General features: G+C 35.4%; 1 protein-coding gene across 1 annotated transcript in view; it reads right to left on the bottom strand.

Annotated features, from left to right (window-relative positions):
- Window positions 1-20954, bottom strand: part of Snx17 (sorting nexin 17) — a 40753-nt gene extending 19799 nt beyond the window's left edge. The window contains exons 1-7 of the mRNA XM_069830891.1: window positions 20739-20954; window positions 12981-13173; window positions 11525-11700; window positions 8563-8653; window positions 5306-5390; window positions 4844-5006; window positions 1808-2020 (exon numbers count right to left, since the gene is read on the bottom strand). Coding sequence (XP_069686992.1) covers window positions 1808-2020; window positions 4844-5006; window positions 5306-5390; window positions 8563-8653; window positions 11525-11700; window positions 12981-13173; window positions 20739-20798 — 981 coding nt within the window. The 5' untranslated portion in view covers window positions 20799-20954. The remainder of the gene's footprint in view (window positions 1-1807; window positions 2021-4843; window positions 5007-5305; window positions 5391-8562; window positions 8654-11524; window positions 11701-12980; window positions 13174-20738) is intronic.
- Window positions 20955-21771: the final 817 nt, after the last annotated feature.

The raw sequence follows: 21771 nt of genomic DNA, 5'->3' as shown, positions 1-21771 counted from the left end.
ATGAATCTTTGACTAAGGAATTCTGATATCCATCTGAACATATTGCTGGAGATACCTAATTTCTGGAGTTTTATTAATAATTTATTTCTCCAAACAGAGTCATATGCTAACTGAAAGTCAATAAATATTGCCAGGGTATCTTCTTTCTTGTTAAAACTGTCTTTTATTTCTTGGCCGAGGCATATGACTTGTTCATTGGTAGAGTGTAGTTGTCGAAAGCCGGCTTGTCTTTGTGTAATGTAAGATTTTAAATAATTATATTTAGTTAAGTTATTATATTAGTTAAGTATTTAGCCATTACAATCGACCAACACTTACGATGGAATAAACATATTACATATTTATGCAATATATTACGTAAAACAATTTATATCTTTCTTATACTTCGGTCATATTTACCAATTAATATTTTACGTCTCATTTATTTAGCTTTATTTCAATCCATTCTCCAGTATGGAATTTTAGGGTAGGGACATGCATGTATTTATAATCTCACTCCACTAATACTTATTCAGAAAAGAATAATTAAAATATGCCTTAATAAACCAATTGATTACTCATCCGAGCTTTTGTTCACTGATTTTAATGTTTCGAAAATTAAACACATTTATTATATTGCCTTATTAATCTTCATACATAAAAATCGTAATAAATTCAAATTGTATCATCATAAATATGGAACTAAAAGATCCGATTTTATACGACTAGAGGAACCAAAGTGTTTCACAAGCACAGCTCTGAGCCAAGGTATTTACTTTGGTCCAAGGTTATACAATAAAATAATTGATAAATATCCAAATTTGGAAAATTTTAGTATCAGAAATTTAAAAAATAGCGTTAGGAATTTAATTTTTAAAGAATATATATTGATTTAATATGTATATGTATTTGTATGACTTAACATGTTAAAATTGAAATTGTATTTTTAAATTTAATTTATTCCTGTACATTTTTTTTGACCCAGTTTATAACAAATAATTATCTTTGTTTGTGTTTAGATATCTCCCTGAGCACGAGTTTTTACTCCTTCAGGGAAGAACTAAGATTGTATTTTTGTACATGTTATTTAATAAACAATAAACAATATGTATGTACTTTTTCTGTGAACTATAATAATAAATATCAATATCAATACAAGTAAATTCATTTCTTTGCCACTTACAGAAAAAAAATTTCAATTGGTGACACTGGAAATTGACTATCTTGATGGCATTTCTTGAGACTAGCTTCACCTTTATGCAACACAGTGCCTGCTTGCATAGCACTGGACTAGAGAAAAAAAATGAACTGCTGACATCTCACTCAGTCTTCTTCTAACATAGTGTATTACTGCTTAACCGAAGCCCACCATAAATTGAAATTTCTTGAATACTGAATCGATAAAATAAGAGAATCGTTTTACTGATAAATATTTAGCTAGAATTAAAAGGTTATTTATACTGGAATGGTGAAGTAATATTAATTTTTAACCGGAATGGTAAAGTTCAACTGAAATTTTAACTTAAACTGCATTCCGATCTATCCCAGCCCAACTACAGCACTTAACTACTTCCAATACTCCTGCCAACATTCAACCATTTATCCATTAATCATAGTCTTTTTTACCATCTTCATCCTCATCATTCTTATGTAAGTAACATTTATGTCTTTTATTAGGAACAATATTGAAGATGATAAAAGGTTCTACAGTTTCAGCCAAGTACACATAAATGGGGATTCTTGAGGTCAAATGATACGGAATCAAAAGTATCTGTTGTTGAAATATATATATATATATATATATATTTTCGTATATGCATTCACTTACATTGTGCAGTGTGGTGATTCGCCAACACCTCATCCTTGTGACTTTAAAACTGCCCTCTCTCATGTCCTGTCCCTCTGCCAGTCTTACACGAAGATTCAACTCCCTGTTACCAGCACTCACTAGTACACGGGACCCTGGACGAGGATAGTCACAAAGACAAGGCCGAAACTGAAGGAAGCCGTAATACTTCAAAGTGCGGGCTAGTTCAAGGTACTGAAAACAATAATACACTTTTAAAACATTCCATTTCTTAAATAAAAGAAGGGTAATGAACCTGGTGATACACAAAATACTTCACAATAAAAGTAGTAAAGTTACTTTTATAATATTCAAATTACTGCACAATAAATGAAAGTCGATAGCAGGAGTTCTATCCCATTCTGTGGTCGGCCATCATGAATGATCACATTCTGACTTAGTAGTCAGCCAATGCAAATTATTATTATTATTATTATTATTATTATTATTATTATTATTATTATTATTATTAGGTTCATCCATAAGTTTGTAGCGTTTCTGTTCGCCATCAAGACACTGCGTTGTTAGGAAAATGTGTTAGGAAAATGTTTATCGTTTGTCTTTTGTAATTCATTATTTGGAGTGTTGTGCTTGTAAATACACCTTGAATTTTTCGGATTTAAAGAAAGTCTGTGCTATTTGTGGGCTAAAGAAGATGGAATGCCAAGTGGAAATAAACAAACACATCCAATATATTCTTCTGTTTGAATTTAAAAGAGGAGCAAAGGTAGCAGAGGTGGCTCATAACATTTGTGCCATATATGGGGAGAATGCCATCAGAGAAAACACTGTAAGAAAATTCTTCTGTCATTTCAACACACAACACTCCGTACAGAAGTTAGTATCCATCCACAGAAGATGATGTTATGCATCTGATGACATAAAGAAGGCGTCATGTACTACAAACTGCTTCCCAGGAATGTAACCATAACTGCTGCAGACATTTATTGCCAACAACTCAGATGCCTTGCAGCCGTAATTGAAGAAAAACAACCAGGAAGACTGCATCAAGTGCTGCTGCATGCCTGCACTCTGCTAACATGACTAAAGCAGCTATCCAGGGGCTTTATTGGGAGGTGATTCTACATTTCACATATTCTCCCGATCTTGCACCCTCAAATCGCCACCTTTTCCATTCTCTATCCATCGATCTTCAAGGAAACTCCTCTGATAACGAAGATGCTTTACAAACTTGGCTTGATGACTTCTTTAACCATAAACCAGCAGATTTCTTCAGACATGGAATCGAAAAATTACCTCAGGATTGACAGAGAGTCATAGATAATGTAGGAGAATATTTATTTATTTATTTATTTATTTATTTATTTATTTATTCATTCATTCATTCATTCATTTATTCATTCACAGTGTTCTGACCAAGGGCAGGTCTTCACTGCAAACACAGTATTATCCAATCTTTCCTATTTTCATGCTATGTTTGCAGTTTTTCTTAGGAAAGGTAAATACTGTAGCTTCCTGTTGCTTTCCACACACCACTCTCTCCATCACATCATAAAAGCTCTCAGGGGAGCCCAGCGTGGAGGAGAGGAGATGACTAATTAAGCCCTCTGGACGTCACCAAAATTTACCGCAAGAGTTAAATATCAGTTCTATCAGGGTTTTTGACCAGATCAGAGAGTAGGAAATCTCAATTAGCCTACGAAAACTGATTATGTGTTAAGAACTGCAATTTTATCACATTACCTCTCTGATGCAATATAAAATTCGTGCCAAGTAAAAAACACTATCAGAGAACTTCTGAATAAAATTTTTCCAAAGTCTAAAGTGATAAATATCAGGAGGCTGAACAATCGGAGTTGTGTGCTTTGGAATTTTTAACACTTCCACTGTTTTAGCTTCTGGAGTTCTTCTTTTTATAGCCTGTCTACCTTGGTAACTGGTCCACGAGTTTACCAAAGAATGCAATGATCACTGACAGATGGAAAGTATACTTCTTGAAACCACATGAAGAGATGAGTTTTCATAAGCTTCTTCGATTTTGAGGGCAATGTATAAACATTTGGGGCCTTAAACATTTTCTTCTTCACGATGGCAATGGAAATATGAGACTTATATGAGTGTCAAATGATTATTTTGAAAAATCATATCTCAAGCCTTCTCTGGATGTAGAAATTTATAGGAAAATTTCTTATTTCAAATGAAATGTATGGGGGGAATAATCGTTGTGAAATTTTTGTTGGTTGATATTAGAGGAATAAATGATAATAAATTAACTTCTAGTTCTATTCATGTCCCTAATCATGAATCCATTATCACTTGGTGAACCTTCCTTGTTTTTTTTAAGTAGGCTTTAAGTATGCTTTATCAAAATCTTAGGTTATTTAGAGTCTGAATGAGATGAAGGTGATAATCTCGGTGGAATGAGTCCGCGCAGTCCAGCACCGGTAGTTGCCCAGCATCTGCTCATATTGGGTTGAGGGAAAACCCCGGAAAAAACCTCAACCAGGTAACTTGCCCTGAAAGGGAATCTAGGCCACCTGGTTTCACGGCCAGACATGCTAACCATTACTCCACAGGTGTGGAATAGAAGACTTCCTTGTTAGAAGAAAATTAAACACCTACTGGTTGGAAGTGGTGTCAAATGAAGATCTATGGGTGCACGTCAGAGAGTTAAATTTGAAACCAAAATACATAATACTACATACACTCTATGGAAAGTATACAACGTTATAGAAAAACATGTACAGACCCAGAAACAAAATTCAGGTGGCCCAAATTTTGTTTCTAGGTCTGTACTAGATTGGAATGATCAAGGCACACTGAAACGAGATATAGCTGAACAAGCAACATAGAAGATGTAAGAAGAAAGGAGAGAAAGACGAGGGAAAAATGTAAACGGAATTAATAGGCCTAATGGAAGTGTTCTGTGAATTGTCTATGTTCTGAAAGAAACAAGAGGCAATAAGCAAAGTAAAAAGAAAAGTCATTCCAGACACATAAGTTTAACTTATAGCGTTGAGACAATTTAATACAAGTGTGAAAATTAAAATGGCTAACCTCTTTTTTGGCTCCTCGAGCCTGTAGTGACGCCAGCTGCTGTTTAGTCTCCTTGCTGCTGAGAACCCAGCCTCTCTCTACATCTGCTACTGTCTGTACATATAGCATGTTGAGAGCCACTTGATTTGACATGAGTTCCAAGTCGTAGCCTGGATCCCAATAGCTAAATCAGTCAGAAGAAATTCATTTCAATGAAGGATAAAATATGAGACCAAGAAAGCTCTTGCTAACGTATAATTAAATATTAATGTACTTATGTTAAGTCAAGAATAATAATGTACCAACATAAATACAAAGTATGCAACTTAGCCAGAGTCCAGCCTAGCCTAAAATTGAGAGTGGCCTGGAGGCATTTATTGTTGCATGTTTACTTTGAGATCAGTATCAGCATAACTATTGTGTAGACTGAGTCTGGCTTTGCCTAAAATCAAAGACAATTTCTATTTATTCACATGTACTTGCCTTTTCCTGAGAACAACACGATGGACACCTTGGATGGATTTTTGTGATATGTATGGAGATTCGAAGTCTTGAAGCTTTCTCAAAACTATTTAAAAGAGAAGAAAATTAACTCGCAATTGTAATATAATATAACATAACAATAGAAACACAATATAATATGACTAGAACAAATAATCTGAACAAGTAAAGGACATAAAATTTAGCTAACAATTACCTTACCATCCTGAAAATTACTTACATACAATATAAAACCTATGAGTTCCTATTATATCCTATGTGTGGTAAATGAAGCAGTGCTTAAAGTGAGCCGGCATGGGTATACCATTAATAAAACTGATAAAATGTAAATTTAATATACCTTTATATATGGTTACCATCCATTCCAAAGAGTTTAATTTATCTAGCTCACATTTAATTAACTTACACATTATAAATACAGTGAAAATCCCTTTATATAATTTTAATTAAAATCTTAGAATTTTTTTATATAAAAAGTTAAGAATTTAAAATAATTCTGGATGGACAGGATTCATGTAACAGAAGGTAGCTGTGGGACGAGCGGCCTGCTACTTTAACAATGCAAGGCCTTGAATAATTTCAAGGGAAAAACTGTTCCAGGGCCGAGTATCAAACTTGGAACATGTGGCTGAGCGCGCAAACTCTCTACCGACTGAGCTACCCAAAAACTACACCAGACTCCACCTCAATTTTCCTCTTATAGCCACATATCTCAAGTGTGTTGATAGATCATCAGAGTACAGCATTGAGTGCACACTTACTGTGCAACATAAATTTGTAGTTTTCTGCTATTGAAACAGTAACGCATATTATACAAATCTGGCTTTTCAGATATAGCTCCCTGTAAAGCTGACTTGAATAATTTCAAGAGAAAAATTGTTCCAGAGCCGGGTATCGAACCTGGGACCTTTGGCTGATCGCGCCAATGCTCTTCCGACTGAGCTATCCAGGAACTATACCAGATTCCGGCTCAATTTTCCTCTTATATCCACATACTTCAAGGGTGTTGACAGATTGTCAGAGCACAGCATTGAGTGCACACTTGTTGTGTGATAACAGCCTTGGAACAATTTTTCCCTTGAAATTATTCAAGTCAGCTTTACAGGGAGCTGTACCTGAAAAGCCTGATTTGTATAATGCAGGGCCTTGTTGTTTAAACTAATTTCTCAGTATTGTGCCAATTAATGTAAAAAAAAAAAAAAAAAAAAACGTTTTATTCTCCAAAAGCCTCAGCCTAGTTTAGATTGGTGTGAGACAAGTGTAAGATCAGTATCTGTTTCAAATTATACTAAACTACACAATGGCGGTAACCTGTGGTCATGTTGTGAGTTTTGGACAACAACATTAACTGTAAGTGTCTTAATCTTACCCTTTAAATAAATTTAGTCTGATATGAATAACTCTCTATTAGTGTAACTTTTAAATTACATTGCTTGCTGAGAGATTATTTATAGTTTCTACAATTGAAATTTTAAATGGGACTTATGTTATATCCTGTTCCATTTTGAACTTAATTTTTTTTAATTATTATTATTATTATTATTATTATTATTATTATTATTATTATTATTATTATTATTGATTTTCTTGAAATTATCATCACCACCCTTTCCTATATTTGCTCATATTACTTGCATACCATCAGCTTCCTTAAAATCACCTTAAGCACTAGAATGGGGTATGCTTTCATGCAATCTAACAGAGTATTTGCTCAGATACATATTCATTACAAGGGGAACAAATTAGAATGTAGTCATTATAGAGGTGTGGCTCTATTAAACATAGCTTATAAAGTATTATCAGCAGCAATTAATGAGAGACAAACAGATAACAGAGACAGTAATAGGTGAATATCAGTGTGGGTTTCGGCCCAGTAGGAGAATTACTGATCAGCTCTTTACCATAAGACAAATACTGGAGAAACATTATGAATATGGATTGGATTTATATATACTATTTATCGATTTCCGACAGGCATTTCATAGTATTAATAGGAAGAAATTATATGAAGTCATGCATATAATGGGAATTCCACAGAAATTAGTTAGACTGATAAGGATGACTATGACAAATACCAGAGCTAAAGTAAAAATTGATAATAAAATAAGTGATAGTTTTCAGTTCAATAGAAGTGTGAAACAGGGAGAGGGATTGTCTACCACATTATTCATACTGGCTCTCCACCATGTTATAAAGGATATAGATCAAAGAGGTACTGTTTTCAATAAGATGAGCCAGATTTGTGCATATGCTGACGATATAGCCATTGTAGCCAGGAAAGTATAAAATAATAGAAGTATATAAAGAATTAGAGAAGAAAGCAGAAAAAATGGAACTGAGAGTTAATATAGAAAAGACAAAATATTGACAGTATCAGCCTCAGAAGAAAAAAGAATACCGTGTGATTTGCAGATTGAACAGACAGTATTTAAGGGAGTAGCAAAATTCCGCTATCTGGGGAATATAATGGATAATGAAATCAAAAGGAGTGCCACAATAAAAGACCGGATTCAAGCAAGGAATAAAGCATATTTTGTAAATCTGAAATTGCTAAAAAGTAAAATATTAACTGGGACAGATAAAATACAGATACATAAAACATTAATAAGGCCAATTATTACATATAGCACAGACACTTCGACACTGATAAAATCAGACCAGGATTCTTTAAGAAAATTTGAACGTAAAATAATGAGAAGAATTTATGGACCTATTTTGGATAACAGCATGTGGAGAATTCGATATAATGAGGAAATCAACCAACCTATTAAAGGAGAAGATATAGTAAGATTTATAAAATATCACTAAAGCTGCAATGGTTAGGTCACCTAGAACAAGTAGCTGAGAATAGAATACCTCTAACAGTGTTTAAAGCAAGATGTTATTCAACAAGGAAGAGAGGAAGACCTAGAATATGATGGATAGATAATGAATGTGATGGAAGATCTGAAAATTATGAACGTGAGGAGATGAAGAGAAAAGATTGGAAATAGGAGAGAATGGGGACTGATTGTGAAGGAGGCCAAGGCTCACATAGGGCTGTAGTACCGAGTAGTCAGTCAGACATATTCATTACAATGGATATCACTTATGTAATCAAGTAAACATTAATGTAATAAAATAACATTACAAAAATTATTCTTGAAAGTACGTTATAAATATTATTCCTGAAAGTACAAAGTATTAACTACTGAAAAACGAAAACATTATCACTTATTTTACTACACAGAGGCACTTACTTGTAATATCTCCATCCTCTTCTCGTTTTATTAGAAAAAGAGAAAAGTAATATACATATTCACTTGGCAGGCCTAACTGATGGCAGGCTTTCTGTAAAGAAAAATTTATTTATTATTCAACATAGTGAAGAACAAAACTTATTACTAATTAATATAAAAAGCCCTATAAACAATTATAAAAAGAAGAAACATACAAAGAATTCAACATTCAAGAGAAATATGGAAGAACAAATAATTACATATAAAATATGTAAATTATGGATTATAAATTGAAATAATTCACAGGAAATAATAAAAAATGTTTATCAAAAGTACATTTTCTTTGATTTCAATATCTATTGTAACAAGAGTCGACGGCAATTGAGAAGGCGGTCGTCTACTAACACAGAGAGAGAGAGAGGGAGAGGGAGAGGGAGAGGGAGAGGGAGAGGGAGAGGGAGAGGGAGAGGGAGAGGGAGAGAATGCGCGAGTGTACACACACACACACACACACACACACACACACACACACACAGTATATGTTAGTTTTACTTATTCAATGTATTGAAACACTCATATATGAACGAACTCGGGAAGCATTTGTTCCAGACTGATTCCAACTGGTTCTACTGTACAAGATTGTGACATCACATACTAGAAATTGTGGATAATGAAAAAGACGGGCTATGGCGCGAATCGGAGTCATGTAGTATCATGGTCTAGTCATGGGCATCTTGACAGTTGCCTAATATAAATATATGTTCAAATTAAAAAAAAAAAAAAACAAAGGAATTGCTATAAAACGTGCATTTATATATAAACTTGTTCAATGTTAGCCATGTTATGAGCACGAAAGTGACGTTGCTGCATAGCCTGTCCTTTTCATTAGCCATGCTAGAAATGCTACAACACATATAGCAGACAACCGCCTTCCCAAATGCCAGAAACTCTAGTGAGTATAGTAAATACAGATTTTCGTATCTTCAGACGCAAGGGATTATCATAGTTTTTTGATGCTAGCTTATCAAATTATTATCGTAAATTACGATTTACATTACATTCTATAGTACAAAGAATTACCGTATTGGTCAGAATCTAATATGACTTCGAATACAATATGACCCCAAGTTCTAAGATGTTCTTTACGGAAAAATAAAAACATTTGCATGTGACCTACACTTTCAATGTTACAGAACGAAAGAAAACTTACAAATTTAAAGCTATTTTCAAATTTTCAGTTTCAATCTTTAGCAACATCCTCTTCTAGTTACAACCCCCAGTTGTTGTTGTCGTCATCAAATACGCGAGGTATGTTCGAGTAAAACTTGCAATAATTTTCTTGTTCTCTCCCATATAAACATTCTGGCAGAAACCACTGTACCTTCAAAATATAACTTTGTGTCTATTCTCTTCTCATTTTACATTTCATTAGGCACACACTCAACACATTATGAAGGAGAACTTGAAACAAAAAAACACAGCATTGAAACAGTTATTATATTAATCCAGTAATTCTGTATGACTCAATGTCGGCCATTCAAACTATCAAACAGTAGCCAGCCAGCTCTTTAAAACTATGTGAATTCATCAATCAACAAAACTATTAACAGAATTACAAAAACAAACTGCTTCGTAGTGGATACTTGCAGAATGTGAGTTGGAAGGAAATGAGAAGACAGATACTCTTGTAAAAATGGCACAAGAATAAAATAAACTAAACATAGAATTTCTTTCCACTCAGCTAAGAGATTGATCAAAAACAGCATGAAAATCCATTTAGAAAAATCCCTATAGCTTGCCACTGCAGGTAATTCATGGCAGAATATGATAACAGAATATGATCAACAACGATTTCTAATTCCTGAGTCCGTATGCAGTGAAGTTGTAGCCTTCTTTCAGTTGCATACAGGACATGACTGTCAGCCTATCTACATGAACTATCCATATTAACATCTCCATATTGTACCTTGTGCAATAAGGACACAATCATGGATAAAGACCACCTTCCTCTCTGCCTTAACATAAGAAAGCCAGAAGGATCCAATAACTCGAAACTGGCAAAATACTACTGGGATGCTCGACGACAAATGGAGATCCAACTGCTGAAGCATTAAATACTATTTCTACTACTTTGTGTCTAAGATTTTATCTAAACACCTATGATGAGGCCGAGGATTCAATGTAGATTATCTGACATTTGCCTTATGGTTGGGGAAACCTCGGAAAAAACCCAACCAGATAATCAGCCCAAGCGAGAATCGAATCCACACCAGAGCTCAACTCTGAATCAGCAGGCAAGTGCCTCAGTCGACTGAGTTACACTGGTGGCTCTGTTTTTGTTTAATACGCGAATTTAAGACGATCCCTCCCTTTTTCAAACGCAAAAATGGGGGAGAGGAAAAAACCTCGTCTCATATCGGCTAAATACGATATATTGACGCAACTTGTGTATTTTCCTTAATACACGAATTTAAGACGACCCCCATTTTTCAAACACAAAAAATGAAAAAAAAAAAAAAAAAACTCGTGTTATATTCAGGTACACATGGTATATTAACGAAACCAAAAATGGGAAAAAAATCTCGTCTTATATTCGGGTAAATACAGTAGGCCTATATTAAATTAACTCAAAGAACTATAAATAACATATTTGTCGGCTTGATATTAAGAACTTACACTTTTGAGCTGATACTGAACTAAAACACATTGTAATGCTGCATCATAATAGAGTCCAGGGATTTTCTGAAGCACATTGATATGCCACAGTGCAAGTGAGGGGATTGTATTACGCTTATATCTTTGTAATGAATGAATATTGCAAATGTAAAGCATGCTAGCTTATTTAAGTTATGTTTGCCCATATCTGACATAGACAACAGTAGCAACCACTCAGACAATGTGAAGAGAAGGAAGAGGTGAGTAGGCTTCTTCCAAAGCAGAATGGGTAAGTGTTCTGAAAACATCAGCAATAGACATAACTTACCTCAAGAACTTGGTCCGATCTCTCAGTTGTCATAACATTGAGAGCAATCTTGTATCCATTCATAAGGAAGACAACTAATGGGACTTCTTGGTTCTTTTCGCAACTTGTTTCTTGCTGTGCTGAGAGCAAGAAGCCATTGAATAGATCAGTGTTTACTAACTGAGGATCTTGACCAACTGCAAGTAAAAATATTATACATACAAATTAAAATAATAATGCAATGAACTTTTCCTTTACATAAATAGGACACACACGCACGCACGCACACGCACAGACAGTTTTCGTGTAAATTTAATTTAAAAATCACTAATTTCAAGCCACTGAATGATGCAACCAAACTGCAATGTTGTAGCCACAATGGGAGGTTCGCAATGGGAGACAGACAGACCTGAGTTCGTTGACCTCTTACATAGAATGTATTACGAGAAGAAAGAGGACTGTGTTAGCGGTGATGATGTCAAACTGCTGAAACTTCCAACTCAATTTTCTAATTAACCGTGCATTTAATCACAAAACATAATATAGATTTTCTATTCCTTTTGATTGTACCCTAGGATTCCTTTCAATCTGCAAGATTATTTCACTTCCACTCTGTATATAGATTACTCGTCAAAAAATGGAGATTCGGTACCTGACAGATCAGTGAGATTTGCTGCAAAATGAGTGACTGTGGGCTGACTTTCTCTTATATACTCAAATGCCCCATCCCCATCAATTTCATTCTAATACTATATCATTACTATCTCTATAGCAGCTAGTATCGTTCGTAATCTCACAGTTTAAAAGCATCAATCATTTATTAAATGGTTTATTTTACGACGCTTTATCAACTGCGGAAGTTATCTAGCGTTTGAGTGAAATGAAGGTGATAATGCCAGTGAAATGAATCCAGAGTCCAATGCCGAAAGTTACCCAGCATTTGCTCTTAATGAGTTGACGGAAAACCCCGGAAAAAACCTCAACCAGGCATCAGGAGCATCAATCAATGTACGAATAGTAAATAATATTAATTCTACACAAGGAAAGGGTCGAATAACAATCCAAACTGGTGTACCACATTTTGTATTGACTAATTACATTCACATCTATAAGGGAGATTGCACTAAACTGGAAGGGACAGTAAAAGGTATGAATGGACCCTCAGCATTCATTGAGGTAACATGCAACTACGTAACTCCTTATGTATTATGCACTGGATTCGTCTCTCAAATGTGGTAATATGTACCCATAACCAACAAAATAATTATCACATCTTGAACAAATCTCAACTGGTAAATTTGTGCCATATCATTAATGAATTTTTGACTCTCCAGAATATCACATAATGTTGGTTTGTAACCACCACAAAGTGGAGTTGAAGTGAGCAAAACACTATGAAATTAGATACCTAATAGCCAATTTCCGCACACAATATCAAAAACAGAAGAACCATACGAAAATTGCATAAAAGAGTTACCTGACTGAATATATTTTTCAAGCATAGCTCGCCTTTCCTCCAACTGACTGGACGATAACGGAAGAAGCTTTTTTGGCGGGAAGACAGGTAAATTGTTGGCACCATATTCTTTCTTGAGCTGGTCATGCAGATTGTGCAATTGTCTGTATCTTACTGTACAGTGAAATACTCCATTTATATGGATATTGTAACCCTGTGAATTAAACAAAATGATAATTTATTTTTAATGAGAATGCTAAAGAAATTATGATTGTAAAGAATAGAAAGAAGATTATAGGCAAGAGAAGAGAAAATAAGAGATAAGAGAGAAAAGGCAGAAAAAAGGAGAGGAATGAAAAGCAGAAGAATGAATGAGAGTGAAAAGAAAAATGTACAAAAGAGATAAGAGGAAACGAGATAAAAGGAAAGAAAAATGAGAGGAGAGGAGAGGAGAGGAGAGGAGAGGAGAGGAGAGGAGAGGAGAGGAGAGGAGAGGAGAGGAGAGGAGAGGAGAGGAGAGGAGAGGAGAGGAGAGGAGAGGAGAGGAGAGGAGAGGAGAGGAGAGGAGAGGAGAGGAGAGGAGAGGAGAGGAGAGGAGAGGAGAGGAGAGGAGAGGAGAGGAGAGGAGAAAAATGGAAAGGTGAGGGGGAAAGGGAAGAGGAAGAACATTACATGACATTTGTTCAGGAATCAACATCTTACAAATTGAGACTTTTCCATTAGTTTCTGGGTAATTAGGAGACTGAAGAATGACTTTCAATCCTCTAATTAGGCAGAAGGCACCAACAGTAAATTGTCTTGAAAGATACTGTTGATAAGTTCATCCTACAGATTACAGAAAAAAGCTGGATACGTTCTGTTACTATTTAAATATAAGCAGATAAACTGTGGCTCTTTTTCGATAATTCCAAACATGAAAAGAGATTTCATAATTATTGGAAGTTCAGGTAAAATCCTGGAAAATTGCTTTTTCTAATCATGCGTCAATGGAATACAGCATGGTAGATAGTTACAGAAAAACTTATTATACTGTATATCTTGCACATTTTGTTTTAGATTTCCAATTAAGAACACGAAAATTCCTTTCATTGGTTATTCATCGATAATGTATCAACTGAAAGGTTACCTAGCATTGGTGGAAATGATGGTAGGAGATGGTATTTTGGCAAAAAAGAGAGTGAAGATTCGCCACAAGATTAGCTGACATTCGCCTTATACTTAGTCGAGGAAAATCTCGAGAAAAAACCAAAGCAAGTAAGCAGTCCATGCGGGATTCGAACCCACACTCTAACACAGTACCATTTGCTTGCCCAGATCTATGCCGATGGATAGCACACAGAAGTAGGCCTAGTCACTCTCTTTCAACAGGATCCCTATGAATAGCTTGTAGTACAAATCAACTCTTGTTAAATACTGTATTTCCATTCATTATTATATACATTGCATTTATTGTCACTTTATTGTAGATTCTCTGTTAAACAATCATGTCCAGTGAGTAAGGAGAACTCAGCTACTGCATCGTTTCTATTGAAATTATGTAGTTTTCTTTAATGTAATAATAATAGTAATAATAATAATAATAATAATAATAATAATAATAATAATAATACAGTAATATATATATATATATATTTTTTTTTTTTTCAGGAGTACATAAATTCCGAGCACCAGGTCACTAGGGCATCTAAAAATTTTTATGTAACGATTTTATTTATTGAGTTTAAAATTGTTTAAGACTTCGATTTCTTTTATGTTGCCATGGCTAATATATAACTGTTAATGCGGTCATAGGAAGATGTTCAAGAGTGTATAATCCATTGAAAGGCCCAGACCAACCAGCCGGCTGCTGGCCTCATGTTCACATGCCGAAGCAGAGGTGGACGATCATTCAACCAGAATGGAGGTATCGTGTGGTTAGCACAATGATCCCCCTAGCCATTATAGCTAGCTTTCACTACCTATCATAGCTCGCCAAGTGCATCACGATGCTGGGTGGGCACTGGTCCCACACACTGGCTGATTTATGTCATGAGAAAATTTCTTCCCCCATGAGGACTCAAACCAGCACACACTCTGTAACGCGAGTCCTAGGCAGGATGCCTTAGACCACGACATCATGGCGCAGGACCAAGTGCGTATATGTTTCATTAATTATAACTTTTTCTTCACTAATGGCGGTTACTTGACTGTTCCATCATTCAGCCACATGAAGCCAGTTGTGTAGACCAATTTACTGACAGTCATACAAGGCTGGTCTACACTACACCCACAATGAGATGAGATGATGAAGTTGTAAAGGTGCGGTGTGGCAGGGTTTTGCAATCACAACTCCGAACTGTGACAGCTCCAGAAAAATCGCTGTGATAGATTATAGCCTAGTGATTTTGTCACAGTGTGGTTTTTGTGTTCGGATGATTCTTGGCGATTACGAATGTTGTATTGTCCTGGCATTCACAGAGTCATTCATTAAAGATTACGGCAATACATGCCACATTGCAAGGGTAATGTCATCATCAGTCGTAATGTAGAAGTTTCTTGTTGCTGAAAGTCCCAGTTTCCCTGGGTTCTTCAAGTCTTCAATTCGTGGCCATTTTATAAAAATAAGGAATATAACTGTTTTCTGCATGGAATAAGGTACATCAGAACAAAATCAGAATGGATCCAAACATTACAATCAAAAGGCATGGTACAGCCCAAAATGTACCAAACACAAATCTTCGTTTTGAGACCCAAACCATTACTTCTAACTAGCGACCAGCGATGTGTTCAGTATTCTCTTTCATATAACTTCACAACATTCGATTATTGAGATTTTATAGAAATCAATAATGAGGGTTAAACTGTTAAATTCATATAAATTAATCGTCTTTAGCAATATGGACTATAAATTATCACTGTATTTAATCAAAACATTTCAATGTTTCCCATCACCAATAGAGAAATGTTTATGCTTATCTCTCTTCTGGGGATTGAATTGATATACTGGTGCAATGTCTGTCAACAAAAGTGATTAGCACGGGGAATATACTAAAAATAAAAATAAAACCCGCTCAGTACTCTGACCTGAGTTATCTTGATGTTTACAAAGATGAGTCATTCATGGCATAGCCAGCGCATTGTAGCTTCAGTATTAAAGATTTCTCGACGTTGACCTCTAGCCTAGAGTGTGACCATAATTAATTTGATCCCAGATATATTGTCCTACAAGTTAATCTTCTGACTAATAGTTGTCTGAACACTGGAGCTGTCATATAAGTTAATAATACAGTGCATTCCTAGTTCGGCCGGACAGTTCTGCGGCGGCCTTGGACTGGGTGAAGATTGGCGCGCCTGCCGCTAGAGTAGTGCTGTAGCTACCGCTGACGCGCCAGTCAGTCGAGTTGGATCTGTCGTGAGGGAAAGACATCTGTGCGCGTGTTGAGTAAAATTATGTTGTCTCGTGGTGATAAAGTGTCTATTAATAATGGCTGAGTACACTTTAGAACAATGTACTTTTCTCGAAGATGCGTATGTGAAATACTCTTCTGCAAGAAGGTGTCGAAGAGAATTTGAACATCGATTTGCAGATGTTCGAATTCCTAGCAGGTCAACTATTCATAACCTTGTCAATAAAGTCAGACGTACAGGATCTTTCTTGAACAAGAAACGTGTTCAACAACGCCATGTACTGACAGAAGAGAAGCTTAATGAAGTAGGGGCCCAGTTAGAGCACTCATCCCGCAAATTGCTGTGACGTTTAGCACAAGAGGTTAACATTTCCAAGACGTCAGCTTTTGTGGCAACGAAACTTCTGAAACTTAAGTAGTACAGGGTAACTGTAGTTCATGCTTTACAACCACAAGATCCTGTAAGTAGGGTTAATTATTGCAATTAGTTTTTGCAGTCCATTCATAATGGCGACGTGGACCCACTTTTAACGTTCTTCATTGATGAAGCGTGGATTCATGTTCACGGTCACGTTTCTACCCAGAACAATAGATACCAGGCTACTGAAAATCCCCATATCATTCATGAAGTTTCTCACCACGCTGCAAAGGTTGGAATTCGGTGTGCAGTGAGCGCGAGTAGAATTATTGGTCCCATGTTTTTTGACACAACAGTTCAATTTTAAATAATTTTTTTCCGCAACTAACAAGAAATGAACGATTGAGTGGCTGGTTTCAGCAGGATTCAGCTACAGCGCACACCGCTGCGAATTCTATGAATTGCGAAGTGTGCTTGGTGACAGAATAATTAGTCGAGGATTGTGGCCACCTCGTTCCCCTGACCTATCTCCATGCGATTTTTATTTATGGGGAATGCTAAAGAATAAAATGTACGCATCAAATCCGCACACGTTACAAGAATTGAAGGACAACATCACGGGAGAAATACATGCACTCAGCCAACATGAATTTTTGCAAGTGAACCAAAATTGTTTTCGGAGATATAGGAAATGTGTTCGAGTTGAAGGTCATCACTTTCAACATCTGTTGTGATGCAGGTAAGCCTAATGTTAGTAGAGTAGTTAGTGTTCCGTACCCATGACTTGCCGGTTGTTTACGTGTAACTCTGGCGGCAGGCACACCAATCTTCACCCAGTCCAAGGCTGCCGCAGAAAGGTCCAGCCGAGCTACGAACGCACTGTATGTACATCTCTCACCATCACTATGAACCACGTATCGGTGTGAGATGGCGATTTCTCAGAGCTGTGATTTTGAAACTATAGTCACAGTCGGAACCAGTGACAAACCTAGCACAGCGACAAAATCAGAGGTCTGAAAATCATACCCCATCACTAATTTTTTGGAATGTCACAGAAACTGGAGCTCCCAGAGAAAACCTCTGTCACCTGGACCATGAGCTTGCCCATCATAAGTTTATAAATTGGAGATATGCCAGAGATCGAACAAGGGTGAACAGGATTATACATCCAGCGCTCCAGCTACTAGAACACTATGGTGGCTCATAATAATATTGTTTAAAATATTTTAGTAATGTATCTTTATCTTATTATGAATGGTTTTCATGTGTAAAATATGGCGACTCTTGAAAATGTTGGAATTTTGTATATTGCTAATTATCATTATCATCATTAACATCATTTACATTCTTACAAAAATGAATCTTACGAAATTAACTACGGCAATTCTATGTAGCAACTTTCGTGCCGTAGCACCATGGTCTAAGGCAGCGGTCATCAGCACAGTGCACCCTCAGGCTAGCGTCTCTTACCCACGGATAAGAGATGCACTTGCGTGCATCCATGGCTGCTGGCGGGTATGCTTTCTGCCTCTCCCTTCTGCACGATGGTGCATATTACGATACACTCCTTACCCTTTATCCATTTCAATGAGTGTTGACGACCACTGGTCTAAGGCATCATGCCTGGACTCGCATTACAAAATTCATGCTAGTTCGAGTCCTTATGGGAAAGGAATTTTCTCATGAAATTTCGGCCACAGTGCACAGAAGTGCCCATCAGCACTGTAATGAATTTTGGGAGATACTGGTAAGCTAGATAGCAAAATCCGATTTCGAAAACCAGCTTTAACAGCTGGGAGGTTACCTATCATGCTGATGACACATTACTCATGTATAGATTGTATGATTGTTCACCTCTGCTGAGACATGTGACCATGAGGCCAGCAGTCCGCCTTAGCCCTTCATTGGCTGTCATGCCACAAATTAACAACATGGTTCGCAAAATAATTGTGATAAAGGACAGACATAAAAAAATATTACATTCTGGGTGGTGAGATATCAATGCAAATATTTTACGTTCAAACACTTTGCATCATACAAGCTTACACACAGATGTTCTTTTTCTCTTACAATTTGAAATCTCTAAAAATAGCTTCTGAATTTTCCATACCCTGATAAAAACTGTATTATGAAATTCAAATGATTCCTAATTACAATGCTCTGAATAGCTACATTTCGACTAAACTTGATGAAATAAAGAGTGTAGAATTTATTATTCATGAATATGACGGAATTTCGCATTCTGATGTAAAAATAAACTGAGTGAAGGAAATGCCTGACTCCAAGATGTGTGGGGAAATATCGAACAGAAAAATATCTTCCTCACGCAAGAATTAATAATAATAATGAGTGCTGTCATGGAGGCCATAAGGGGCCATACATCATATGGGAACCTACAATTTTTTTAATTAATCGTTGGGGAAAAGAAAATGTTGTCTGTATGGAGCCATACGGCATACGGGTGCCTAACTTTTGTATGTGGAGATCTGTACTGATCTTAGATTATCTCTTGCTGTTCCTGTATTTTGTTTAATGTTCATAAACAAAAACTGTCCACCTCTGCAGCACTGGAATCCAGAATTATATAAAATAATGGTTGAAAAATAAAAAGTGCTGCAAATACACACTCCAAGATTCGAGACAAGTGTGCATCTACGGTGGGGATACATGGTGTATTGTTTAAATCAAGCTTGTTGTACAATTAAAATGTAAAGCAAAACTATTTCTTTACTTCTTTTTAATATTAAAAAAATAATTAAATAACAGTCGGAGAGATAGTGAGGGGAGAGTCAAATATATTTTAAGGGAGAAAACAAGGGGTGGGGCGTACGGGCAAGAAAAAAATTACCATGACAGCACTGAGAATAGTGATTAGATACAGGTACACTTTTCTAAGATTTAAAAATATGTAGAAAATGGATATCAACACTTCCTACATGCCTCTTTTAAATGGGTGAATTTATATTACGAAATGGCTATCTAATTTTTATATCTAGTATGTGCGTCAGAGTTCCCAAACGTTTAAGCACGTTCCTTGTTGCTTCTTACGTCGACTTCTCAAGTTACAGTTCCTAGAATCATTTTTTGTCTGTGATCTCATTCAAGGACACGTCTGCGTAAACTACGTCTGATTTTATACTTACACTAAGATACTGAATTATTTAGCGTTTACAACGTTAGATATAATTGTTGTACCTAAATTACCTTATTATCTACTGTTAAATGTAACATGCATTTTGAATGTGATCTAATCTTATAAGTGTATGTATAAATCATTCGGCAAATCAATTAAAAAAAATAAATAATGTAGGGCCTAATTTAATAATGGATATTGCGTATCTTCTAACAATTATTTGGCCATCAATTAAAAAAAAAAAAAAAGAAAATGTATTTTGTAGCATTACATTATTTTCACCACCAATTTCCTTACACCTCATCCATATTTATGTTCACATTAGATACTTTTATATACAGGCCTATCAATATTTGCGCCTTGTGCTGCTATAGAAAGCATCCACATCATAATAAGTTAGACTACATAATGGTGTTATCCACAGATAAAATAATAAAGTCCTCACCCTCAGATTTAGTTTGGTAAAAAAAAGCAAGGCGAAATAATAATGCTACCTACGTGATATCTTGTTCAATTATTCTTTTTTTGTCACCAACAGACTTGGGAATACCATCAACACGTAAATAAGTTCTTTTGGAAATGTTATGTTATAGGTTAGTTTTCTTTTATGCTAAATCTCCTTAACAACCAGCTCAACAAGTAAAAACCTATCATCGTAACTACATAAAAAGTTCGAAAACGTAATTTAATATCAATTACAATATTGTAAGAGATTTTATTATTTAAAACAACAATAATAAACGTAATTACAAAGTCTTCAGGTATAAGTAACAAGTACAATAGAAGTATTTTTACGCCTTATTCTTTCAATTAACTCATTTATGGAGTTTGTTTTTAACAAAGAAATGTCATTACCATATTAACATAATTTGACACCTGTTTTGAACGATGACAGATCTTACCATATATGTAGAACCACTTTCATCGCTGAATTCCTCTGTATCAGGTATAGAAAAATGCATTTTTATTACTTTATATCATGCCACTTGTGGCAATCACAAATTAAAAAATCGTTCCTCAAAAGCTTCAAATACGCACTGAATTGTATAAACAATTCAAAATAATAGACTCATCTTTCTACCATCTTGCTTCCGAAACACCCATTCGACCCTTTCCGTGCTCCAATCGCTCTAATCCACCAAGGTTGAAATACACGTGTACCAATTCACGATCTATCTTTCCCTACGCAATTATCACAAGAATCCAAGTAACAACTATAAGCTTTATGATATTCCAGAATTAAAAAAAAAGGTATAGGGTGAAACATTACAACAATTTTAAAGATCTAGGCTTGTTCGATATTCACAGGAAACGTTTTGAAATATTTTAATTTAAAATTCACAACACTGTCTTCTTTAGGCTAGGTACTATATGGGATAAGAGAATGTTTATCCAATTGTTACTTTGTTATAGCTTGCTTAATTTACGTAGGGTAATTTACTTCCTAAAAATCTGATAGCCTACAGTTTGGGGATTCCTGGGATTCTGATATTTCCTCAATATACATAAAGTTTAGCCAATAAGAGGAACTTTCTGGTTGAGAAGAGACAGAAATTAGAAAATACATTACGTTTAAAGGAGATGATTTTATTTAGAATGACTGAAAAGTAGATAAACGTGATGCTTACTAATAAAAGTAATTTGTAATTATTAATTGTTATGCTGAACCGTGCGACTTTTACCTGTACGCTAAATTTCTTTGTACTGACGTGACAAGTATATATCGTAGGTTAACTATTGTTAACAATGACTCGTACGAAATGAAAAATGATTTTCAAGAAATGGATGTAGGTGTTCTGAAATTTTAATTTACAGGAATGATAGAGATATGTAGATAATGTCTATAGCTGAATGGAGCATATTATTTTATTTACATATACTCACTACTTGTTAATTTATTTGTAAGTTGGCGAGCATGTTCGCATTTGTAAACAG

Source organism: Periplaneta americana, chromosome 7 (genome assembly GCF_040183065.1).
Source record: "Periplaneta americana isolate PAMFEO1 chromosome 7, P.americana_PAMFEO1_priV1, whole genome shotgun sequence".
Lineage (NCBI taxonomy): Eukaryota > Metazoa > Arthropoda > Insecta > Blattodea > Blattidae > Periplaneta > Periplaneta americana.
This window is presented reverse-complemented; position numbering and strand designations above follow the sequence as displayed.